We start from the raw sequence: 26,030 nt of genomic DNA, 5'->3' as shown, positions 1-26,030 counted from the left end.
GCTAGACAAATTCAGACAGGAAACAAGGTGTAACTTTTTAACAGTGAGAGTAATTAACGAGTGGAACAGTTCCCCCAGGGTCATGGTGGCCTCTCCAGCGCAGACAATTTTGAACTCACGAGTGGGTGTGTTTCTGCGCTAGGAGTTATTTTGGGACAGTCGTAGGGTCTGTGTGATGCAGGAGGTCAGCCCGGATGATCACAGTGGTCCCTTCTGGCCTTGGAATCTATGAAAAAAATCTGTGAATGAATAAATAACAGTGGCTCCTTTTTGACAGCTAACCTTGCCCGTGACGTGTGTTCAGATCCAGGGATAGTGCCTTTGCCTTTCTCATCGAAGGAGGCTGGAGCACTTTAAGAAGCCATCTCAAAAACTCTTGGAGGTTGGCAGCCTTATCCCCATTTTACAGATGAGGAGACTACGGTACCGAGACGCGGAGCTGCCCAATGTACCATAGCAGTCATTGGCAGCACTGGGAATAGAGCCCATGTCTTTGGTCCCTCGACACTATGCACCACTAGCCCCCAGTCCTGCCCCTTGTCCACCTGTGTCCCTCCAGCCCTGCTTCCTTTTCCATTTTCGAGGAAGTTTCTCCATTCTTTGGCTTTAGAGACACTAAACAGTCTAGAGCTGCCCTCTAGTGGCCGATTATTTAATCACAAGCCCATTTTCAAATTCTCTAAAAAGCAGCCAGCATCAGTGCTCTGTTATTGCTTGACCGGCTGGGGGACGCGGGATGGGGTGGGGATGTACCATTTCGCTAGGACGGAACTGGGGATTTTCTGTGCAGTAAAAATGATCATTTTTCAGGAGAACAGAAGGCAGAAACCCTTTCAAGTACAGAGCTGTTGCTTTCACTCACCGCACCATAATGAGTTCAGAAAAGAAGGCCAGTAGGAGCATTTTAAGCCTTTCACTTTTGAGTCCTCTCCTTGGCTAGTGTACTGGCTTGGGATGCTAGAGACGTGGCTTCGGTTCATGGCCTAGTAGGTGATGTTGAGCAAGTCACTTCCCCTCTCCAGCTTGGAAAAGAGGAGACTACGGGGGGATATGATAGAGGTCTATAAAATCATGAGTGGTGTGGAGAAAGTGAATAAGGAAAAGTATTTACTTGTTCCCATAATATAAGAACTAGGGGCCACCAAATGAAATTAATGGGCAGCAGGTTTAAAACAAATAAAAGGAAGTTCTCCTTCACACAGCGCACAGTGAACCTGTGGAACTCCTTGCCTGAGGAGGTTGTGAAGGCTAGGATTATAACAGGGTTTAAAAGAGAACTGGATAAATTCATGGAGGTTAAGTCCATTAATGGCTATTAGCCAGGATGGGTAAGGAATGGTGTCCCTAGCCTCTGTTTTTCAGAGGGTGGAGATGGATGGCAGGAGAGAGATCACTTGATCATTACCTGTTAGGTTCACTCCCTCTGGGGCACCTGGCATTGGCCACTGTCAGTAGACAGGACACTGGGCTCAATGGACCTTTGGTCTGACCCAGTATGGCCATTCTTATGCTCTTATGTTCTCTCTGTGCCTCAGTTTCCCCTCTGTGAAATGGGGATGATTAAACTGACCCCCTGTGTAAAGTGCTTCGAGAGCGACTGATGAAGAGTTCTAGATAAAGGTATTATTTGCAGGCTCAGCATCCTAGTATGTTAATTTGCGCAGCAAGTGCATCCTATCGGGATGTACCTGGGCCACTGGACAGCCTAGCAGGTGTGCTCTTGAGATGATGGACAGCAGGGTAGGTGCGTTGCACCTGCAATACCTGATAAGACAGTGATGTATTTAACTCTGCAATTTCTTTCAGGCTGGAATGATCCATGGCGAACGTGAGGAGGGGACAATGCACTTCAGATCACTGACACTTGTTCTGTAATGACCTACTCAGTCCTGTTGCATATGAGCCTTTTATAATGATCCTTCTCTGTTCTCCAGGCCTTCCTCAACCTGCAGGTTTCCTACATTCCTCCACCTGGGGCCGCTCCTCTGTTCCCACCGCCTAATCCTCCGGAGCCAACACCGTCCACAGCTGAGCTCGACACCGTCACCGGTAAAGAGACACTGTTGCATGTGCATTTCTCGCATTTCTAGGCTGCATTCTGCTAAGTGTGTTGTTTGTGCTATGTGGTTTGCACAGTGAACCCATTATCCTGGACTTTAACGCTAGCATTACCCTGCAGACTGCTGCAGGCATAAGAACATAAGAATGGCCAGACTGGGTCAGACCAAAGGTCCATCTAGCCCAGTATCCTGTCTTCCGACAGTGGCCAGTGCCAGGTGCCTCAAAGAGAATGAACAGAACAGGTAGTGATCCATCCCTTGTCACCCACTCCCAGCTTCTGTCAAACAGAGGGTAGGGACACCATCCCTGCCCATCCTAGCGAATAGCCAGTCATGGACCTATCCTCCATGAACGTATCTAGCTCTTTTTTGAACTCTATTATAGTCTTGGCCTTCACAACATCCTCTGGCAAGGAGTTCCACAAGTTGACTGTGTTGTGTGAAAAAATACTTCCTTTTGTTTGTTTTAAACCTGCTGCCTATTAATTTCATTTGGTGGCCCCTAGTTCTTGTGTTATGACACTTCCTTATTTACTTTCTCCACACCAGTCATGATTTTATAGACCTCTATCATAGCCCCCCTTAGTCGTCTCTTTTCCAAGCTGAAAAGTCCCAGTCTTATTAATCTCGCCTCATACGGCAGCCGTTCTATCCCCCTAATCATTTTTGTTGCCTTTTCCAATTCCAATATATCTTTTTTGATATGGGGTGACCACATCTGCACGCACTATTCAAGAAGTGGGCGTACCAGGGATTTATATAGGGGCAATATGATATTTTCTGTCTTATCTATTCCTTGCCTAATGATTCCCAACATTCTGTTCGCTTTTTTGACCGCCGCTGCACATTGAGTGGATGTTTCCAGAGAACTATCCACCATGACTCCAAGATCTCTCTCTCGAGTGGTAACAGCTAATTCAGACCCCATCATGTTATAGGTATAGTTGGGATGATGTTTCCCAATGCGCGTTACTTTGCACAGTGCTAGGGAGCTGAGCCCTGGCGGTGAACACAATGTGATCAACCATCCTTTGGATTCCCAGAAGTTTTTAGCAGAGAGATGGGCCTGGATCTGAACCCCGTTAGACTCTGCAAAAGTTGTATAGAATCAAAGACAGGTCGGCCTAGAAGGGACCTGAAGAAGTCAGTAAACCCAGACTATCCCTGACAGGGGTTTGTCCAACCTGTTCTTCAAAACCTCCAGTGATGGGGATTCCACCGCCTCCCTTGGATGCCTGTTCCAGAGCTTTATCTACCCTTAGAGTTAGAAAGCTTTTCCTAATATCTAACCTAAATCCTGCTTGATGCAGATGAAGCCCATGACTTCTTGTCCTACCTTCAGTGCATGTGGAGAACAATTGATCACTGACCTCTTTATACCAGCCTCTAACATATATGAAAATGGTTTTCAGATCCTCCAGATCTTCTTTTCTCAAGACTGAGCATGGCCAGTTTTTTTTTAACTTTTCATCATCGGTCAGGTTTTTGAAACCTTTTCTCATTTTTGTTGCTCTCCTCTGGTCGCTCTCTAATTTATCCTCATCTTTCCTCAAGTGTGGCCCCCAGAACTGGACACAGGGCTCCAGCTGAGGCCTCACCAGTGTCAAGTAGAGCGGGACAGTGATCTCCTGTGTTTTACACACGACACTCCTGTTAATACCGCTCCGGATATTAGCCCCAGGCGCACCAGCTGAAAGCGGCACCAGATCCTGCCAGAACAACTCTTGCAAAGCCTACAGACATATCTCCACTGTTACACTGATCAACACCCCCCACAACGCACCTTTCGAGATCCATGGGTCCTACAGATGCCCATCACAACACGTGCTGTCTGGCATCCAGTGCACTAAATGCCCAATAGCCACTATGTGGGTGAAAGCAGACAATCACTGCGCTCTCGAATGAACTCACCCAGGGAAACGATCAAAGACAAATACACCCCATCACCCGTGGGCGAACACTTTTCACCAAGTGATCACTCCGTATCTGACCTCTCAGTCCTCATCCGCAAAGGAAACCTGCCCGGCACTTTCCAAAGACGAGCCTGGGAGCTTAAATTCATTACTCTGCTAGACACTCAAAATCACGGACTGACCAGAGACAGTGGATTTATGGCTCATTACAACATCCTGTAACCCACTAACAACCCCTCCCCCCCGCTGCTGCCCCCTCCTTTCCTTCCTATGACGGGAGGGGTGTTAAAAGGCCACTTCACCTCCAATGGTCCCTTGAAATGTGCTAAACCGTCTGTTTCACTTGCGTTTAGCTGTGACTCTCTGAGGCCGGGCGTGCACTAGCCAGCTTCCAGCAGCACAGTTGTACCGATGTACCGATGCACTTCTGGGCCCCTGTGTTCTAAGAGGAATCACAACGAAGAGCCACATTGTACACTCACTGCAGCCGGGCTGGCCATGCTGGGACCAGCGACTCATTCTGCAGCTCCTTGTGACGGAGAGGGGCCGGGCCAAACCTGAGTGGTGCTGTGACCCTGTGGGCCAGCGTGCAGCGCCACTCGCTGAAATGTGGGCCAGCTGCTTCTCCGTCAGGGCAGCGGGCTGGCTGGGCCGCCCCGAATGGGGCTACAACTCCATGCGCCAGGTCCCAACGCCACCAGCTCAAGCAAGCAAACTTCTTTCCGTTCGCATGCAAATCTGCGTTGATTAATGGGCATTGATCCGGCCCTGCCGGCACCCCTCTGGCCACTTCTTGTCGGTGTTTTCCCCAGGGCACTGGGTAATTGAGGGCCTTCTTGCCCCATTCCTGCAAAATCATCAGGGAATGTTCTCAGTCCAGGGACAGTGAGTTCCCCATCCTTCATCATGGTGGTGATGAACCGCCTATCCAGTATCATTCCCCCTTGCAGGCTGGCCGGGGAGTTGAATTTCGCATGGCAGCAGCTTCATCCAAAATGCGGCTTCTAGCCTCTGGGGCTTTGCCTGTTTCGTGTGTGTGTGTGTGTGTGGGGGGGGGGGGTGACCCACAGCAGGGGTGTGTGTGTTTCCGTCACTTTCAAGAGGTTGATGAGTGTGCCACTGCCCCCAGCTAATGGGACGAAGCTGGTGCCACACAGGGGTGATGGAAGCTCCCTAAAAGTGCAGGGGGGCCACTGGCATCTCTTCTCCCTGAGGCCCCGCCCCCGCCCCACCTCTTCCCCTGAGGCCCTGCCCCCCGCTTGCTCCTCTCTGCCCCCTCCACCCGGTAAAAAGTGATGGGGCTATGGCCCTCCCCGTTCCGGCACCCCTGCTGCCATGCTTACAACCAACCCTGCTTGTGCTGGGAGAGGGGGTTTGAACCTGGGACCGGCTGCGCTAAACGCGTCAGCCTCTAGCGTGGGACTTCCTCCGTTAGCTTGAAGCAGCAGCAGACTAGAGCTGGGTGAATAAGAGATGTCTTAATTCGCTGGCAATTTTGAAAAGCTGAAGAAAAAATTCCTTTTGGTTGGGACCAAAGCGGAAAACTGTTTAAATTTTGAGCGAATCAAATGGTGGAAAAAATTTCATTTGGGGTCAAATGAACCATTTTGTGTTGACAAAATTGAACGGCTTTGTTTTGATTTTGACTATTTTAAAATGTTTTTGGATTTGTTAAAAATCAAGGAAATGGTGAAACCAAAAGTCACTTCAAACCACCACCAAAAAAAAATCAACTTTGCTTTTTCCAGATTCCTCCCCGTCCCCCACCCAGACCGAACAATTCAGCAACATTGATGCGAATGGGCAAAATGTTTTGCTGTCACCAAATCTGCATTTCCCCCCCCCCCCAAAAGCAGCTTTGGCTAAAAAGTTTCACCCATCTCTACAGCAGGCTGCCAAGCCCTTTAAGAAGGATGTGGAAAAATTGGAAAGAGTCCAGCGGAGGGCAACGAAAATGATCAGGGGGCTGGAGCACATCACTTACGAGGAGAGGCTGAGGGAACTGGGGTTATTTAGTCTGCAGAAGAGAAGAATGAGGGGGAATTTGATAGCTGCTTTCAACTACCTGAAAGGGGGGTTCCAAAGAGGATGGATCTAGACTGTTCTCAGTGGTGGCAGATGACAGAACAAGGAGTAATGGTCTCAAGTTGCAGTGGGGGAGGTTTAGGTTGGATATTAGGAAACACTATTTCACTAGGAGGGTGGTGAAGCACTGGAATGGGTTACCTAGGGAGGTGGTGGAATCTCCATCCTTAGAGGTTTTTAAGGTCAGGCTTGACAAAGCCCTGGCTGGGATGATTTAGTTGGTGTTGGTCCTGCTTTGAGCAGGGGGTTGGACTAGATGACCTCCTGAGGTCCCTTCCAACCCTGATAGTCTATGATTCTACGATTCTAAGAGATTAGCCCCAAGTGGAGGACAGAAATCGGTGCGCTTCTCTAGTGTGGGTCACACGTGTCATAACCAACAGATAATGCTGTGCTGGGTGTCAGCTCTTGCAGAGATCGGAGTGTGTGCTTTGTGCACCCTGAGCTTGGGAGCTAAAGCTGTAGCTGCTCTGAGAAACTGGCTTTCCAGGCTCTTGTTTTAAGATGGATCCTAGGGAATGCTTCCCCCTCGCCTCTCCCCGCTGGTCTAGTAAGTAAGAGAAACATCCCTGCTAGCATAGGCGCCGACTCCGTGGGTGCTCCGGGACTGGAGAACCCACAGAAAAAAATAGTGGGTGCTCAGCACCCATCAGCCACCCACCGATCAGCTGTTTGGCGGCGGGCGGGAGGCGCTGGGGAAAGTGGGCGGAGTGGGGGCAGGAAGAGGCAGAGCAAGGGCGGGACCTCGGGGGAAGGGGTGAGTAGGGGCAGGACCTCAGGGCGCATGGGGGTGGAGCAAACACCCGGAAAAATGAAAGTCAACGCCTGTGCCTGCTAGGGGTGCACATGCTCCCAGATACCAGGCTTAGGGAAGAGAAGCAGAAGTTGTGGAGTATTTCCACCCTATGCCCCTAGGACAGCATGCCTCGAACGGGGCTGCCAGCGGATGTTTTTGCGGCCCTGACATCCTCCAAAGCATGGATGGAGATTGGGGGGGGGGGGGGGGAGAAGCAGCAGCCCCTCCCTCCTGTTGCTCCTGAATAGCTGTGCCCAAGGGCAGTGAGATGTGCACCACCTTGGTGTTTGCGCTGGTGTCGCCAGCAGGGGTCTGCACCCCGCAATGCGCAGCCTCCTCGGGGGCTCCGGGCAGCGCCTCTGGGGACACGTGGGGCCGGTGTGCGCGGTGCTGGAGGCGGCTGTGGTGTTCGGTTCCCAAGGCGCTCCCCTGGGTAGCTCTCCCGCCCGGCCAGGGGACGGGGAGCCTGGGACTCCACAGGCGGCCAGTGAATTCCCAACCCACCTTCCCTGGGCCACAGGAGGCAGGGACAGAGAGACGGGTTTGTCAGAGCGGCCACCAGCAAGAATTGGTGGCCACCAAAACGTGTGGTGAAAACCCCTGCCCTAGGACGTGGTGATGGCTGCTCGGGGAGCTGTGCTCATCCTGTTGAGCTGGGACTAATTCCGGGGCCTAGCCCGGCACAGGGGGGTTGTGTGGTGTGAACCCAACCTGAGGTCTGGATATTGGGGACAAATCTGGGCTGCTTGACCCTTGCTGCTTGGGCCCTTCTCCTGTGCAAAGCTAATGTTGACGAACTGCCCCGGCCTGTTTCTGTGGGTTCAGCTCTGATCTCTTGGCTCAGTTCCAATTCTCCTTGTCCTCCCTGACCGAGCTGTCACCCCCATGCCTTCCAGATACAGCCGGGGAGGAAGACACCGAAGACCAGATAGTGACAGGGGATGAGACGGAGCCTTCCACAGGGCCCTCTGGGTCGGAGCAGCCCACGCTCCCCCGGAAGCCTCCTTCACACCACGTCCATGGGATTAAGAGGAGGAAAAGCGCCCCGAAAAAGCTGCTGTCCAACAAACCGCAGGACTTCCAGGTGAGCAACATTAATGTGTGTGTGACGTTCACCTCTCCAAGCTGCTCCTCCTTTACCATCCCATTGACTGCAACATCTTAGGAGTGAAACCTTCTCTGGTGCGGGACCATATTGGGTTCTTCATTGCTCCGCAATGCATTATACTGATCCAAGCACCCGGGAATCCTGTGGGAATCCTGCGGGAGCTGGGAGCTGGAGCCGAGCGCTGCAGCTCAGGGCCGCATCTTCTCGGTTAATGACTAGTTGTGACGGAGCGCTTGGAGAATGTGTCCCAGGAGCTCCCGTCTGCCACTGTGGGTGCAACCCCAGTGGGCTGGGCTGGTGTAGCTGAAAGCTGAGCATTCCCCAGCATCTGATGGGCCGTTGCCCTTTTCTCCTCCTCCACCTGCCTTTAGATCAGGGTGCGAGTCATAGAGGGCAGGCAGCTTCCCGGTGTCAACATCAAATCGGTGGTGAAAGTCACGGTTGCCGGACAGACGAAAAGAACTAGGATCCGCAAAGGGAATGGCCCGTTCTTCGACGAGGTGAGTCCGGCTGTTGTTCGGTCTAACCTCCTTCTAGGCTTGCTTTGATCCTGTAGGGCCCCCGAAAGGGATCGTGTGATGGAGCAGCTGAGAACGTTCTCCTAGCACGTTAGTCACTTGCAGTTTGCGTGGCAGACAGGTGCACAGAAACACGCCCACGCGCTCCTCCAGGTACGGCCAGTGCCCGGAGAGAGCCAGGAAACGATTCTCACCTTCTTATTACAGTAACATGTAGAGGCACCAGCTGAGATCAGGGCCCCCCTGTGCTCGGCACTGGGCACCCACACAGTGTGATGGTCCCTGCCTGTGATCGCTCCGAGCTGAGCCTGGGTCAGCCTGATGATCATCCCTGAGCCAGAGGGGCTGAGTCATCAGAGGCCATAACCTGCAGGTCTTGGGCTCGGGCCCATGCCATTCAACCAGGGTTCAGCCAATCTACAGGCGAGAACCCACCCAGGGACGCAGTCTCTCCAGTCTGCTCAACCTCACTATCTGGCCAGGGGGATTTTCATTGCCAGTAGTTTGAACAGACTCTCCCTGTCCCTGCTCCAGGCTGGGCCTGTTCCCACGCTAGCCAGCCCCGGCTGCAGCCTGCATCGTCTCCTGCCTCAGCTGTCAGCGACGCTGCTGCAAAGAGCTTAGGGTCTAAATATAAAAGCAAGACAAAGCCTAGGAGGGGAAAGAGGGGCTCGGAGAAGTGCACAGCAGGAGAATAGCAGAGCTGGGGGCAGCACCTAGGTCCCTCAAGTCCTGATCCAGTGCCCTACCCACTAGGTCACGCTGCCTCTTCCCCCCTGCCAAGAAGTCACTTTTAGGTCTGCACTTATGGCAGCATGGAGAGTACAGGCAACGCCTGCCCGGCGAGCGCGGGGGTAAATAGCAGTGTGGGTGGTGAGGCACAGCTTAGGCCAGTAGAGTACAGCGCCCTACGCACCTGAGTGCCCGGATATATACACAGCTCACTACACCCCCAAGCGGTGCCGTTCTTGTTAGCAGTGCCACTGCTGGAGCCTTTCCCCACTGCCTGTCTCCCACCCGAGCCTTTTCCCACTGCCTGTCCCCTGCCCGAGCCTTCCCCCGCTGCCTGTCCCACTGCCGGAGCCTTCCCCCGCTGCCTGTCCCACTGCCGGAGCCTTTCCCCACTGCCTGTCTCCCACCCGAGCCTTTCCCTGCTGCCTGTCCCCTGCCCGAGCCTTCCCCCGCTGCCTGTCCCACTGCCGGAGCCTTTCCCCGCTGCCTGTCCCCTGCCCGAGCCTTCCCCCGCTGCCTGTCCCACTGCCGGAGCCTTTCCCCGCTGCCTGTCCCACTGCCGGAGCCTTTCCCCGCTGCCTGTCCCACTGCCGGAGCCTTTCCCCACTGCCTGTCTCCCACCCGAGCCTTTTCCCACTGCCTGTCCCCTGCCCGAGCCTTCCCCCGCTGCCTGTCCCACTGCCGGAGCCTTTCCCCGCTGCCTGTCCCACTGCCGGAGCCTTTCCCCACTGCCTGTCCCCTGCCCGAGCCTTCCCCCGCTGCCTGTCCCACTGCCGGAGCCTTTCCCCGCTGCCTGTCCCACTGCCGGAGCCTTTCCCCACTGCCTGTCTCCCACCCGAGCCTTTTCCCACTGCCTGTCCCCTGCCGGAGCCTTTCCCCGCTGCCTGTCCCACTGCCGGAGCCTTTCCCCGCTGCCTGTCCCACTGCCGGAGCCTTTCCCCGCTGCCTGTCCCCCGCCCGAGCCGTCCCCCGCTGCCTGTCCCCCGCCCGAGCCTTTTCCTGCTGTCTGTCCCCCGCCGGAGCCTTTCCTGCTGCATGCGGTAGCGTGGACACAGCCTGCCTTTCACTGTGGTGTGTAGCTACAGGTATCCGCTGTAAGTGTGGACCTATCTTTAGTGCTCATCCCCACCTGCACGTGAGAACACTGAGGCCCACTTTCACCCAGCTCCGCTGCCTCGTTTGCTTAATCATTAGTTCTGGTGAGTCTGAGTAACGGCAGCCTTTCCTGCTTGACGCGACAGCAGCATACATTGAAACCGGCTCAGTGGCCCGCTCTTGCTGTTGAGGGGGTGGGCTGAGAGGCTGGACCAAAGCCCTAAGAATCAGGCCATCAGCATTTGCTTCCTGGCTCTGCTACAGACATCCTGGGGCGGATCCTCAGCCGGTGACAATGATTCTAGGCTCATTGACCTCTGCACTGCTGTGTGACCTTGGGCAAGTCATTGCCCCTCTTTGGGCCTCAGTTTACCTGCCTACACCAGAGATTACGCAAAAATAACAGGAGTACTTGTGGCACCTTAGAGACTAACAAATTTATTAGAGCATAAGCTTTCGTGGGCTACAACCCACTTCTTCGGATGCATATAGAGTGAACCATATATTGAGGAGATATATATACACACACATACAGAGAGCATGAACAGGTGGGAGTTGTCTTACCAACTCTGAGAGGCCAATTAAGTAAGAGAAAAAAAAAACTTTTGAAGTGATAATCAAGATGGTTCAGTACAGACAGTTTGATAAGAAGCAAGTGTGAAAATACTTACAAGGGGAGATAGATTCAATGTTTGTAATGGCTCAGCCATTCCCAATCCCTATTTAGCCCTGAGTTGATTGTGTCTAGTTTGCATATCAATTCCAGCTCAGCAGTCTCTCGTTGGAGTCTGTTTTTGAAGTTTTTCTGTTTTAAGATAGCCACCCGCAGGTCTGTCAAAGAATGGCCAGACAGGTTAAAGTGTTCTCCCACTGGTTTTTGAGTATTATGATTCCTGATGTCAGATTTGTGTCCATTAATTCTTTTGCGTAGAGACTGTCCGGTTTGGCCAATGTACATGGCAGAGGGGCATTGCTGGCACATGATGGCATATATCACATTGGTAGATGTGCAGGTGAACGAGCCACTGATGGTATAGCTGATGTGATTAGGCCCTATGATGGTGTCACTTGAAAACAATCCTACACCAGAGATTGTTTACTGCCCTGCTTAATTAGTTGATGTTTGCAAAGTGCTCTGAGATCCTCAGATGAGAAGTGGAAAAATATTGAATTCCAGCAGCTAGTGTAAAGCATCTTTAAGGATTGCACTGCGATTTAATCAACTTACGTCAAGGCCAACCTTTGCCAGGCCACTGTTTTTTGCTGGCCCTTTGTGCGTATTTTGGACGCGTTTCAGATCTTTGTCTCATCTGTATTTTTTAACAGATCTTTTTCTTCAATGTCTTTGAATCTCCGGCTGAGCTGTTTGATGAGCCCATATTCATCACGGTAAGTTCTCGAGACAAACTCCTCTTCCATGCTCCATGGTAGCCCTATGGTTCCTTGGAATAATGCTGGGCTGGACCTCCAAACTTTGACCCAGGTAAAGACCACGTGTGGCCACTCGCTACTAGCTTGGGAGTCATATCTAGCTGGTAAAATGCTAACCAATTTGCAGCCCCCCTTATCACTGGTATGATTGGATAGGCTGCAGGGGCTGGCTGGCAGCTCTGATCTGAATGGAGCATAGCATGCTGGGATCTGTTGTCTTTCAGGGTGGCATCTCTGTGCTGGAGATGAAGGATCTGCTGGGATATGTTTAGCCTCACCCTGATGTGAGGGATGCAAAGCCACTAAAGCCAGAATTGTCTCATAGGAAACAATCCACTCGTCCCAGCTCTGCACTCACTTGCTGGGGTGGCCCATGTGTATACAGACAGCACGGGCATGGGCAGGGATCAGACCTGGGGCCTTTGGCATCGAAAGTACCAGACCCTGCCATCAAGCTGTCTGGAGTTGCTCACGACTGTGAGTGCCAACCTCAGGGCGGACTGGCACAAACCAGGGCACAAATCCCGAACTGGATGTGTGTTCTGCAGTTAGATTTCACCAACCAAGTACCAAGCTCTCAAGCACCATAGCAACCTAACCACGGAGTCACAGACTGTCCCTTTGGGCACCCCAGCCAGGAAAACCTGCTTTTGTGGTAGATGGTTCCTTGCATCAAATATCCCAACACTATTCAGGTTACTCCCAGTCCCAAAGGGCCAGTTACTTACCTCAGGTCAATTGCACCTTCGATCCTACACCATAGACAAGGCTTGTAGCCAGTCCTATAATAAACTAACTAAAGTTTTATTAACTAAGAAAAGAAATGAGAGTTATTTACAAGGTTAAAAAGGGTGAACATACATACAAGTGAGTTACAGTCTTAGCTTCTATTGCCTTTTAGCACCTGCTATAATAAGCAAGTTCTGTATGTTCTTTAGGGCTAACCAACTGGGGATCTCTTGCTTATGCTCAAAAGTCTTTTCCCCTCACAGTTTAAGCAGCTTATTGATAAAGTTCCTTCTGGTCAGGCGTTTTTATTCCCTTCCCCCAGAGTTCAAATTGATGGGACGAGCATTTTTGCAGGTCTCCTCTTCGTAGGTGTGTGGGGAGCAATCAGCAAAGTCTTTTGTCTCCTGATGTTCCACAATGGCTTGTCTGGTGTCCATGGGCCTTCTTTTGTTGGGCAGGAGATGACGCCTCTTGTGGTAAACCAGTATTTCACCCTTGGTAATGCCTCTCTACTGAGTGGGTTTTTCCCCAGTGTCATAACTAAGGCTATGATGCTGTGATGGAGGTCATGGATGACTTTCCAGGACCTTCGTGATTTCTTCTTGGCCAGGGCTGCCGGAAGCTCTGCGTGGCGGCCAGCCCTGGGGCCGCCAGAGCAGCAGTCCCCGGCCCACCGGAGCAGCAGCTGGGGTTGGGTCAGCCCCCCTGGGGCTGGAGCAGCAGTAGTCAGCCCCTGCCGCAGGAGCAGCGGCAGGGCTGGAGCAGCTGCAAGCCCCGGTAGTGCTCTGTTTGTCCCCCCTCCCTCCCCAGGGTATTTTTAGTAAAAGTCAGGGACAGGTCGCGGCTTCCGTGAATTTTTGTTTATTGCCCGCGACCTGTCCCTGCATTTTACTAAAAATAACCGTGACAAAATCTTAGCCTTAGTCATAGCAAATACTTTTATAGTTACAGAGCAAATACTTAACTATGACCTTATAAAACAGGACGCAGCTGTTAATAGGGAGATTAATGCAGGCAGCAATTTACAAGCATTTCATAAAGTCCAAACACTAAACACATCTCTAGAAATCGAATACCTATTTAACAACCCTAACACACAGGTGAGTCAGACTGGTTCCCAGCCATGCATTGGTCAGTTTTCAGAGGCCTAGGGACCTTGGCATAAGCTGGTACTTGGCCTGCCAACATCACATCTGACCTGAAACACACTGAACTCAATGGTACTCTCTCCTTCGTGTCAGGCCCCGAGTGAGGTTAAGCACAAACTGCTAGAGCGTGTCAAAGAAGGGGGTGGGAATGATCATGATATTTTTGCAAAACGTATTTCCCTGATTTCTTGTTAAATTTGAAAGGAGAAAAAAATTGCGATGAAACGTGACAAGTTTTGACCTGCTTTCCAAACCACTGAGCTGAATGCGCTGAGAATGCGAATGATTTAGCATGGATGGTTGTGAGTTTTTTCTTAAATGCTGGATTTATATTTTTGCATCTTTCCCCTCCCCCACCCCCCTCCAGGTTGTTGATTCCCGGTCTCTCCGGACAGACTCTGTGATTGGGGAATTTCGGGTAACGATTTGTGATTTCATCTCTCTCTCTCTCTCGATATTTGTAATCATTTTGGCCTCTTCTCTGTGCAGCCTGTGGCTAAGCATTTGATTTTGTTTTTCATTTTATTTTATAGCTGGATGTCGGGACAGTTTATGCAGAACCAAGTGAGTTAAACAATTACAGAGATTTTGGGACCATTAGAGATCTGAAATTAGAAATCAAATGTGGACAACATAGGGACATTTCTTTGCAACAACTTTCTATGGCCCAAATGCAGGGGTCTACATGTGCGCACACATGTATGTTTATATGTAACCACCCAAACACACACAGTTATAGATACACGTCACAGGGTGACACTGTCCCTTTAAGAGGGAAGAGACCTATGCACCTGTGACTTGTTTGCTGACCCCAGTTGGGTTTAAAAGAGGGCACCTGGGCCCTAGATGTAGGAGACACTGTGAATCAGGGCTGCCTGACAGTCAGGAAAAGGTGGAGGGGAGAGATGCCAGAGACCAGGAGGCTGTGGAAGGTCCCTGAAGGAAGCTGTAGGTGGTTCCTGGGCGAAGGCTGAAGGCAGGAGAGCAACAAATCAAGTGGGGTTTGCTGGCTGACCTCTCTGAGCTGGAGAGGACGGAAGGCAGGAGGGTCAGCAGAGGGAGTTGCCTGCTGACTGCTGAAGCTGAGGGTCAGAGAGAGGCAGGGGAGCCGTGGGGTTTATCCCACTGATGTCTCCACAGTGGAGAGCTGGACCCAGGGGATCAGTGAGAGGGCCATGGAGAGTGAGGGATGCTCTGTTGGTGAGGATGGTCTAGCAGAGAGGCAGCGGCGGCGGGGGTTCCTGCTGGAAAGAGTGTGGCTGTATTACAGCTAGAAGGACTGGGGTGGCTGTCCCTGCAGAGAGAGAAAGAAGGACTGACAGAGTGCCTAGATATGGCGAAAGACACTAGAATGTCACATTGCAGCTTGCTTTATCTATGTAGGAAATGCAATGAGAAGCCAGCCTTTCTCACATCCGTTTAACCCTTTCCATCCCTGTCCATTTGAAACCAGCAGGGGTGAGAAACAAACAAAACCTCCAACCCAACTTTTTCCAGATGCAAAAGTTCAGATGTGTTGGAGGAAGGTTCAAGTCTTGTTCTTAGTTTAGGTGAACTCAGTGTCCTCAACTCCTGCAATTTTATCACATGTCTCATGCTGTTTGGTGGTTTTCCTAAAGCTCCAGCTCCTGGAGTCATGTGATTACGTGAGCATCTCAGCTTTCACTAGAAAAATAAGTAAGTTTCTTGCCCTCACAGTTGCAAAGAAAAGCTTGATGACACAAACCCTATGGACTCAAAAGCCAGCAGGCAAATAAAAAGAACTCAACATTTATTATTTTTAAAACTCTCATGACTTTAGAGCCAATTTCATGATATTTTTAGAGCTGGCTCATGATTTTTAAATGCTTCGGGTTGACAATACCGTTATATGCTTTCCCCCATCCCTTATTCTGATGCTACAAAATCTTTCCATCCTATGAGGCAGACAGTAATAAACCAGAAACCCGGTTTCTCTCTTTTAGAGCATGCCTTGCTCAGGAAGTGGCTGCTTCTTTCTGACTCCGAAGACTTTTCTGCTGGGGCCAAAGGTTACGTGAAAGTCAGCCTGTTTGTGCTGGGACCTGGCGACGAAGCTCCCGTAAGTACCATTTTGCTGCCACTGGAGAAAGAGAGCTACTTGAGGGCCCACTGTCTTGTCTTGCTGCCTGAAGAAGATATGAAGGGTTGGCTTGAATGAGATTGTGCTAGAATGATAACGGGAAGAAATCTGAGGGGATGTGTTGACAATGATTGTGTCATAAGAACTCCAACAGATCATTGGTCCACTTAAACCAATCACCTGCCTGTGGCAGTGACCTATACATGATGCTTCAGAGGAAGGAGAACCCTCTCCTTCATGGTGCCCTACAAAGGAAAATGTTGGTTTGGGGCCTGTTCTTGGAAGAGGGCAAGATGACTGGAAAAGGGCAAATATAGTGCCAGTCTATAAAAAGGGGAATAAGGACAACCTGGGGAATTACAGACCAGTCAGCTTAACTTCAGTACCCGGAAAGATAATGGAGCAAATAATGAAGCAATCAGTTTGCAAACCACTTAGAAGATAATAAGGTGATAAGTAACAGTCAGCATGGATTTGTCTAGAACAAATTGTGTCAGACCAAACTAATAGCTTTCTTTGACAGGGTAACATTCCTTGTGGATGGGGGAAAGCGGTAGACTTGGAATATTTTGACTTTAGTACGACTTTTGATACTGTCCCACATGACCTTCTCATAAACAAACTAGGGAAATACAACCTAGATGGAGCTACTATAAGATGGGTGCATAACTGGTTGGAAAACCGTTCCCAGAGAGTAGTTATCAGTGGTTCACAATGAAGCTGGAAGGGCATAACGAGTGGGGTCCCACAGGGATCAGTTCTGGGTCCAGTTCTGTTCAATATCTTCATCAATGATTTAGATAATGGCATAGAGAGTACACTTACAAAGTTTGCAGACGATACCAAGGTGGGAAGGGTTGCAAGTGCTTTGGAGAATAGGATTAAAATTCAAAATGATCTGGACAAACTGGAGAAATGGTCTGAAGTAAATAGGATGAAATTCAATAAGGACAATTGCAAAGTACTCCACTTAGGAAGGAACAATCAGTTGCGCACACACAAAATGAGAAATGACTGCCTAAGAAGGAAAAGAGTCTGGGGGTCATAATGGATCACAAGCTAAATATGAGTCAACAGTGTAACACATCATTCTGGATGAAGGAATGTTGTAAGCAAGACACGAGAAGTAATTCTTCTGCTCTACTCCATGCTGATTAGGTCTCAACTGGAGTATTGCGTCCAGTTCTGGGCGCCACACATCAGGGAAGTTGTGGACAAATTGGAGAAAGTCCAGAGAAGAGCAACAGAAATGATTAAAGGTCTAGAAAACATGACCTATGAGGGAAGATTGAAAAAAATTGGATTTGTTTAGTGTGGAGGAGAAGACTGAAGTGGGACTTGATAACAGTTTTCAAGTACTTAAAAGGTTGTTACAAGGAGAAGGGAGAAAAATTGTTTTCTTTAACCTCTGAGGGTAGGACAAGAAGCAATGGGGTTAAATTGCAGCAAAGGTGGTTTAGGTTGGACATTAGGAAAAATTAGGAAAAACTTCCTAATGTCATGGTAGTTAAGCACTGGAATAAATTGCCTAGGGAGGTTGTGGAATCTCCATCATTGGAGATGTTTAAGAGCAGGTTAGACAAACACCTGTCAGGGATGGTCAAGATAATACTCAGTCCTGCCTTGAGTGCAGGGGACTGGACTGGAAGACCTCTCGAGATCCCTTCCAGTCCTACAATTTTATGATTCTATAAAGAGAGCCTGAAAGTGTTTCTTTCTGCTTGTTTTGTACCTTAGATGTATTAGGAATTTCAAATTAAGACATTCCTGCTTTTTTGGGAAAACGTCTTGGCTGACTCAAATGTAGATTGGGAAATTTCTCAGTCCTTAATTGAAGATAGGGGCTGGGGTGGTGGTGGTGGTGGTAATACAGACAGAGAGCTTTTCTCCTTAGTGGCTGACCTAATAGGGGATTAACAAAGCGAACAATCAAAGCCCAAGAGTTATAAACAGTGTGAATGAAAATGCCACTCCCTCCCAATTAACAAAGATTCACTTCCTTGGCTTTTCTGATGCCATAAATTCACGAGTTTAACAATGAGGGTAACGAACTATTGCAACAATTTACCAAGGGTCATGGTGGCTTTCCCATCACTTGCACTTTTGAAATCAAGATTGGATGTTTCTCTGTAATTCAAGCAGAAATTATTTTTGGGGAAGTCCTATGGCCTGTGTTGCTCAGGATGTCAGACTAGATGATCACAGTGGTCCCTCCTGTCCTTGGAATCTACGTAGCTAGTTCTCCAGCTGTCCATAGAGTCTTCCAGGGTAGAGAGAACCTGAATCTCAAATCAGGGGGAAAATATTCAGGTCACCTTTATATATTACGAAGGAACAAAATCCCATTTTACCCCTTGCAGGTCACCTATAATAGTCCTGTCCAATGCTGTTACATCTCGGCAAGGAAGAGTTCTCCTAAAACACTCAGAATTAGCCTGCTTCTACTTGTTAGCAAATGGACCAAACTTCCCATTATTCTTTGTATATACAACCCCATGATCCTTTGTGCGTGAACCAAAGTGTTTTGTATCTACCATACTAATTTCTGTAGCTATGATTCTAGGGACTATGTACTTCGGCTGAATTTAGTGTGTGACCAAATGGTGGAATGTGTGTAATATTTGTACCCAAAGCCTCTTGACCCACAGAGAATGTGTCCAGATGTCCAGGAAGGGACCATTTGTCATTGATGAGGGATATTTGTTATTGCAAATACCTTCGGTGATCGATGAGATAATTTGAGCCAGCGAGAGATGCTTTTAGCTTATTAGGAATTACTTATTGCCACAGGTGTTTTCTATAATAAGGACTTAATCACAGATTTCTCTGGCGTATTGATTAGATAAGCTGAGATACCATGAAAGGGATTCTACATGTAGCACAGTTAGGAATTTTCTTTGAGAAAGGAAGTGTCTTTGTCCCAAGCACAATATAAAAGGGGGACAGTTTCTGGGAGTGAATCAAGCTGCAGTCACTTTTCCATTCTTCAGATCGGTTTGGTCACATGACCTTCCTTTCTGTATTCTGTATTGCCCTGTATTAATCTTTGATTACAATCTATGATTAATAAGTACTGATTGAACCTGATTATTTGACCTCTCATTACCAGCAGAACCAAACTCAAAACCCAACACACGGAAGTCAGAGGTAAAACACTCATGGACCTCATGAGAGTAGAGTTAGGCCAATGCTGAACACTTTAAAGGTCCCACCCTCTAGGTCAGATCCTGCAGTCTCTGTGTGTCTGTGGCTTTACAGCAGAGATGGGCCTGATCCATGGAGTTTGGATCTGAATCCAAACTTTCAAGGCTGGTTTGGGTCTGAGGGTCCCAGGCGGGGCCCGTTGCTGGTTTATGGTAAAGGAGGTCTCACCTTGGGGGTAAGATGCATTAGTTTCTGCTTAGCGGACGCTGTTTCTCTGCTTTGCAGAAAGCTTCAGACCCATTTCTCTCCTTTTGTAACAGTTTGTTTGTTTGTCTCACAGCTGGAGAAGAAAGAAGTCGCTGAAGAGAAGGAAGATATTGAGGGGAATCTTCTGCGCCCAACTGGGGTCACGCTGAGAGGGGCTCACTTCTGCCTGAAAATTTACAGAGCTGAAGACTTGCCCCAGAGTATGTATTTCCGCTGTGGGGTCTAACTGCAACTGACCCATGCTTGTTGCCTTGGAAATGACCCAGCAGCAGTAACATGTTACAGCCCAAGGGTGAAGGGATATAGTCCATCTGTGTTCTGGATTTCCGTTCCGTGCATCTCACTCTGACACCGGACTCTTTAACGCCTTAGACCAGCTCTCCCGTGCATGAGAATCAGCAAAGCGCCACGGGTAGACAACGGGCCAAACCCCCAGCTGGTGTAGATTGGTGCAGCGCCACTAGAGTCAGTGGAGTTATGCTGATTTACACCCGCTGAGGATCTGTCCTTTGACGTTCTACCCTGGTGTCACTCAGCGGCATTCGCCCTGCAGGGCAGATGGACTTTTACGGCTCCAGGGCTGTAAAAGTAATTAGTACAGGGACAGGATTGTTACTGGGACAAGGCTTGGGGGCTGGTTAAAGAGGCTGGTTAAAGAGGCTTCCACCTCTTCTTCCACCAGGGACTGGAACCCATTGCCTTTCAGTGGATGTAAAATCCCATAGTGGTCTCAGCCCCACAGTGGTCACATCTGTCACTACCACATAACTGGTACTAACTGGAGGGCTGATCAGTAAAGACTGGGCCACAGAGATGGAAAAGTTCAGACTCAGGTTCTAAGCAGAGAGTTGAGGCTCCTCCGTGTGCTCTGAAGCCGAGGGCCCGGCAGCCCGGGGCCATTCTGGGCTGGCCGCTTGCATCAGTCAGCGGACTCCTTACGCGCTCCAGCCTCACGAGTGCGGATTGTTGAGGGTTCTCTTCTGTTCCAGTGGACGATGCCGTCCTGGACAATGTCAAGCAGATCTTCGGCTTTGAGAGCAACAAGAAGAACCTGGTCGATCCATTTGTGGAAGTCAGCTTTGCCGGCAGAACGGTGAGTGGTGGAAACTGACGGGCCATCCTCTGGCTGAGCAGGAAATCTGCCTCTGTCTCCTGGACTCCTGTTCCCTTAGCAACCCCATCAATGGGCCGCCAGCCTCATTGCACGGGACAGTGTTTGGATGTGAGCCAGCTGTCACCGAGGGGTCAATTGGAGCATGGAAATGTGGGAGTCGGGTGGCCACGTTTGAAATAGGCGTCGTTTTCTCGAGGACGAAAGTGAAGGAGGTCAGGAGAGGGGGGGATGGGTTGTCTAGGGCGTCTCTGGTGCCTTTGTTTGTTGCTTTGGAGAAAAGCAAAGAGGAATGAGGCCTGGGCAGAGTTTAATTGCAGGGTGAGGCCTGCAGCAGTTTGACCTGTTGGACTGACACAGCCCTCCAGAGGGCATGCAGTGGCGTTGCTCACATCTGTATCTTACTCCCAAAAGCTAGAGATGGGGAAGATCTGTCGGTCTGATTGCTCATACTCTGCTCATTTCCGTGGTGCCTGAACATCTACGGGGTTAGGTCAACTCCTCCATCCACCCTGGTCAGTGCTGCCCTGACCCCTAGAACACCTTTCTCCAGTTGGGTTCCATGTTCTAACCATCCTCACTCTTAGGAAGTGGTTCCTGATGCCCGATCCAAGTTTCCCTTCACGCAGTTTCATCTCATCAGCCCTAGTGATGCCCTCCTTTGATCGATCTTTTCTGCCCTTGTGCTGAAATACCACGATGAAGGGTGCACTCAGAATACCTAGATAGATGGACAGATTTTCATACACCTCTGTGCTTGGGCCTATGGCCACTACCCCTTTGTCAGTGTAACAAAATTACAATGGAAATTCTTTTTTTAATTAAAATCTCTGATCCCTCTCAATGCAAAAATAAATAAAAACCCCATAACTAAGGAGCCAGTCTTGGCTGCCTTTGCTCACAGGACTATTTGCAGAGTAGGACACACACAGGATGGCAAAGCTAGGTTGTGAGTAGCAACAGATTAGCCATGGGACGCACCTCTCTGGAGAAAGTACAGACGGTGTCTTCTGTTTTTTGCTGCGTATGAGTAATTTCTGCTCTAGTCTCTTAGTGGTGCTGTTGTATTAAAAATGACAATGCAAACATTTAGATCCTTGTGTGTTTGGGGGGAGGGGTGGGGAAATAACCGAGAAATAATTTCCTAGCTCAGGGCTTGGCTACAGTTTGGGAACCGGCTTAAATTGATGGATGATCATTATTTCTTAAATGTTCTCAGTTCCCAAGCTGTGATCCATGGACCATCACTGGTTCATGAGGATCTATCTGGTCCCATGGATCTGACACCTCCTCCCTTAATTTCCATCTGATAAATTTAGGGTGACCAGATATCCCGATTTTATAGGGACAGTCCCGATTTTTGGGTCTTTTTCTTATATAGGCTCGTAGAGAAGAGTAAGCCAACCCTGCCCTGACGCTGCCTTTTATTGTTCCCTTCTCTCGCCAGATCAGCTCTAAGATCCTGGAGAAGAACGCCAACCCCCAGTGGAACCAGCGCATCACCGTGCCAGCCATGGTGAGCAACGGCAGGTCTCTGCCTCTTGGGTCGCTTTGCTCCGAGCATTGTCCCCTGAGCCGTTTGCACTGACCATTCCCCTTTTGTGCCTATTTCTCTAGTTTCCTTCCATGTGTGAGAAAATGAGGATCCGGGTCATGGATTGGTGAGTTTGAAGTTGGGATAGAAGGAGACAGGGCCCAAGAGGAGATGGGCTTATCTACCCAGTGGGGAGGCCTGTTCTAAGGACCGATTTAGGCAGCCCCGGTCTCAATTGTCCTGTGCTAGTGCAACCCAGATCCGAAACGCAGCGAGCGTCCCAAGCCAGACGCATTCCCAGAAACAACGCGTCCATCGCGCAAGGGCCAAGCGAGTTCTCCCAGGCCCGTGAAGGCTGGGGTGGGTCAGGTTATAACTGGCTGTAAGGAGCACTCCCCAGAGCTGTAACTTCCTTTACCTGCAACCAAGTGGCTCCAAACATATAGGACATTATTTCTCACCTTACTCACCATCCAAGAAAATACGATTTGGTAGTAGTAGACTAAGGGTATGTCTACACTGCAATTAAACACCCATAGCTGGCCCATGTCAGCTGATGTGGGCTTGTGAGGCCTGGGCTGCGGGACTATCAAATTGCACGGTGGATGTTCAGGCTCAGACCCTATGTGGCTAGAGCAGTGGACTGGGAGTCGGGATTTCTAGCTTCTATTGTGCAGTCTGCCACTGTCTCCCTTTGTGATAGTGGGCAAGTCACTTCGCTTCGCTCCGTGCCTCAGTTTCCCATCTGTAACACCAAGTTAATGGGACAGATCTACAGCTGGTAAAAATCAGCACAGCTTCATTGACTTCTTCTGGCCAGCTGACTCCAATGGAGCAATGCGGATTCACACCAGATGGGGATCTGGCCAGCTGACTCCAATGGAGCAATGCGGATTCACACCAGATGGGGATCTGGCCCACTGACTCCAATGGAGCAATGCGGATTCACACCAGATGGGGATCTGGCCCTCTGACTCCAATGGAGCACTGTGGATTTACACCAGATGGGGATCTGGCCCACTGATGCCAATGGAGCACTGTGGATTCACACCAGATGGGGATCTGGCCCTCTGACTCCAATGGAGCAATGTGGATTCACACCAGATGGGGATCTGGCCCACTGATTCCAATGGAGCACTGTGGATTTACACCAGATGGGGATCTGGTCCAATAATATTGACCTGTCTTAATAGGGGTGACTTGGAGAGTTAACGTTCGTAAAGAACGTGGTGCTCTCCCAAAGGAAGGCTCTTTGTGGGGAAAGCATGATCAACCAAACACTTGCTACAGTTAAACCAAACCCCTTATTTCAGGGACCGTGTCACTCACAACGATGTCATCGGCACAACCCACCTGCGCATGTCTCAAATCTCCGCCCCAGGAGGAGAACTGGAAGGTAAGGAGAGGCCCGTGCCTGGAGTTTGCACTGGGCGCTATAGGGAATGCATGCTCGTGGCTCGGAGGCTGGTCTTGGCTTTGGTGAAGGAGAATTACTGACCGGGATCCTCTCTATGAAACCCTGGGGGCTGGTGGGGGCTGGTGCCTTCCCCTCCGACGGGCGAGCATGGGGGAATCTCAAGAGACTCTGACTGAGGTTGGGTCGCGACAGAAGTGGGTGACTCTTTAAGGCATGTCGTGAATGTCGTCTGCGCTAAAGCTCTGGGTGGGTTTTGGCTGCAGCCCAGCTCCACCCCAGCAGGGGCATTCGAAATCGGTGGGATGAGCGCCGGGCATGCAAGGGGACCCTACCTGTGGACAGGAGGGGAGCATACACTCTCTTGTGCTGTCAGACGGCTCTGCCGGCTGCTGAAGAGACAGCCGGGGCTGAGGTGGGGCTGGCTCTTGCACAGTGTGGGGTACAAAGACGGGGAGGCATCTTGTGCCCTCCCTGTCCCATGGGCACCCGTGGAAGGGGCAGTCATCACTTGGCACTAGGGCATCCAGGGCTAAACCCTGCCTCTATTGATGCCAGTGGCAAAGCTCCAAATGGGGAGCACAATTTGACCCCAAATCCTCACTGCGGGACCGCAGCGTGTCTTCCAGTTATTGGCTACGGCCCGGTCCAGCAAAGCACTTAAGCAGGTGTGTAACTTGAAGAAGGTGGATTATCCCCCTGGCTTCACTGGGCCTGCTCCAGTGCAAGGGGTAAGCACTTGCTTACATGTTTTGCTGGATCGGGACCTATATCCACGGGGTATCTTTGGATTCACTTAGCCAAACTCTCCCCTTGCTTCTTCACTGGTGCAAGCCCCGCTAACCTCCCGCTGGGGCCTGGGTTGCTTGGGCATTGGGAATGTCCTTGTGAAGCGCCGGTGGTGGCCCGTTGGGCGTTTGAACTTCTGCACGTGTGTCCCCTTTGAAGTGCAAGCTCTGTGGGGCAGGGGTGCAGAATTGCTCTGTCTGCGCGTGCCCTGGCTGCTCAGTAAAGAAACATTAGAGAGGGTGGAGCTCATTTTGCCTTAGTTTGAACCCACCTTCACATTGTAATCTAGGAGCCGGGAAGATTCCCCTCCTGCCTGTTCTCAGTGCACAGAGGGTGAGGAAAGACTGTGTGGTTTCAGGGATTTGGGACTCTGCTAAATCCTGACTAAGTGTCTTCCTTCCAGGGTATGTCTACACTGCCCTGTAAACCCGGATCTGTTGGGCTCGGGCTTGTGGATTCTGTGTTTCCAGCCATGTGCTGGAGCATCCACACTGCATTATAAACCGACATAAGAACATAAGAATGGCCACAGTGGGGTCAGACCAAAGGTCCATCTAGCCCAGTATCCTGTCTTCCAACAGTGGCCAATGCCAGGTGTAAACCTGGGTTTACAGTTGCTGGTCCCAGGTCTCTCAGCCATGCTAAAGCATCCACACTGCACTACGCAGACCTTCTGACCCGGGTCTGTGGCTTGAGCAGTGTCCACACTGCAAAATGACAGGCTTAGATCCGAGTCGCAGTGGGATTTGGGTTCTGACACCCCCCCCTCCCAGCCGAGTCCTAGGACCCAGGTCCCAAAGGGGGACTGGAGGTCAAACCGGAATCAGAGGCTGGACTTAGATGTACCCTCAGTGGCTGGCTCACATAAGAGGTTTATGAGCCTGTTATTTGCTGTAGCAGTGAGGCTTGGTCTTGCTAGCTCCAGTGGTAGCAGCTCGTGCTGAGGGTCTTGGGTTCAAGTCCCGAAGACCTCCCAAGTGGGGGCGGGTGGGGGGGGTCTAGCCATCAGCTTCCAGACCTCAATCACACCATCCGTGTCATGGTATTCATGTCAGGCGGGAGGAAGTGCAGGGACTCACGGTTCACTTTGTCGTGTCGTGGTGGTTTCTGAATAACCCAGGTCTTTGCAGCTGTGGTAGGGACTGTAGCCTGAACCTGCCCTAACCCCATCGGTTACTGAATAACTCCTGCAGCTAACTCCCTTTGCTGCTCTGTTCTGACTGTCCTCACCGCTATGTACCGGCTGCGCTCCAGACAGAACCCTTGTGAACGGGCGCCAGGTGCTGACACAATTGCAGCTTGCATGGTTTGGCGTATCCACACTGTAGCATTTCTCCTGGACCAATCACGTGTCAATGGTCTTGGCCTGCCCATACTTATTGCATAGCCCAGCCATGTTCCCACTGGTGCACTCTGGGAAATTTGGGGCAGCTGCACCCTCCTGTCTCCGCTGAGTGACAGAGGATTGTGGGTATTTTCTCACGTGGTGCAATGCATTTTGGGATCTTGCTCATAGACCAGGGAGGTAGAGGGACCAGCTAACCATATTACTCGTGCACTGTTAAATGACCCCCCGCTCAAAAACATATACACAGCAGAACTTCCAGGTGAGATTCCAGCCGCAGCTCTGCTTACAAGCCGGGTTGAAACATGGTGCCCTCACCATGCTTAGGAAAGGAATGCCTGGGCCTAAAACACATGGTGTCAACCTGGTGACAAACTCGGTCAAGGTCTGTAATGCAGTTGGGGCCTTAGGGCGCAGCTAACCTGTTCTTACAACACAAACTGCCCTGCCAACGCATGCAGAGTATGGAGTTCAGACTGCAATGCCATGCGCCCACTGACACGGGCTTCGTCTATTCATCCTCCCTTTCCTGGGAGAGACCTAATGTATGAGCCAGCCTGGGCAGTTGCAGATCCCTAGAGAGAGCGAGGGAGCGGGCGACAGGGAAGAGGGGTCCGCTGGAGGTGTTTGGAAGCATTTCCCTTAGGCCAGACCCAGCCCTGTGCTCTTAGGGGCTGTTGCACTGCAAAGTGCATTGGGAGCCGAGACTG

The 26,030-nt window shown here is 50.5% G+C and overlaps 1 protein-coding gene across 1 annotated transcript in view; it reads left to right on the top strand.

The window, feature by feature from the left end:
• Nucleotides 1-26,030, top strand: part of DYSF (dysferlin) — a 266,283-nt gene that overhangs the window by 49,036 nt on the left and 191,217 nt on the right. The window contains exons 5-16 of the mRNA XM_065404742.1: nt 1,935-2,049; nt 7,751-7,938; nt 8,334-8,462; nt 11,634-11,696; nt 13,983-14,033; nt 14,149-14,179; nt 15,580-15,695; nt 19,201-19,327; nt 20,117-20,220; nt 21,686-21,754; nt 21,856-21,899; nt 23,086-23,168. Coding sequence (XP_065260814.1) covers nt 1,935-2,049; nt 7,751-7,938; nt 8,334-8,462; nt 11,634-11,696; nt 13,983-14,033; nt 14,149-14,179; nt 15,580-15,695; nt 19,201-19,327; nt 20,117-20,220; nt 21,686-21,754; nt 21,856-21,899; nt 23,086-23,168 — 1,120 coding nt within the window. The remainder of the gene's footprint in view (nt 1-1,934; nt 2,050-7,750; nt 7,939-8,333; nt 8,463-11,633; nt 11,697-13,982; nt 14,034-14,148; nt 14,180-15,579; nt 15,696-19,200; nt 19,328-20,116; nt 20,221-21,685; nt 21,755-21,855; nt 21,900-23,085; nt 23,169-26,030) is intronic.

Source organism: Emys orbicularis, chromosome 5, assembly GCF_028017835.1.
Source record: "Emys orbicularis isolate rEmyOrb1 chromosome 5, rEmyOrb1.hap1, whole genome shotgun sequence".
NCBI lineage: Eukaryota > Metazoa > Chordata > Testudines > Emydidae > Emys > Emys orbicularis.
Note: the sequence above shows the minus strand (reverse complement) of the source record. Positions and strands in the feature narration are given on the sequence as shown.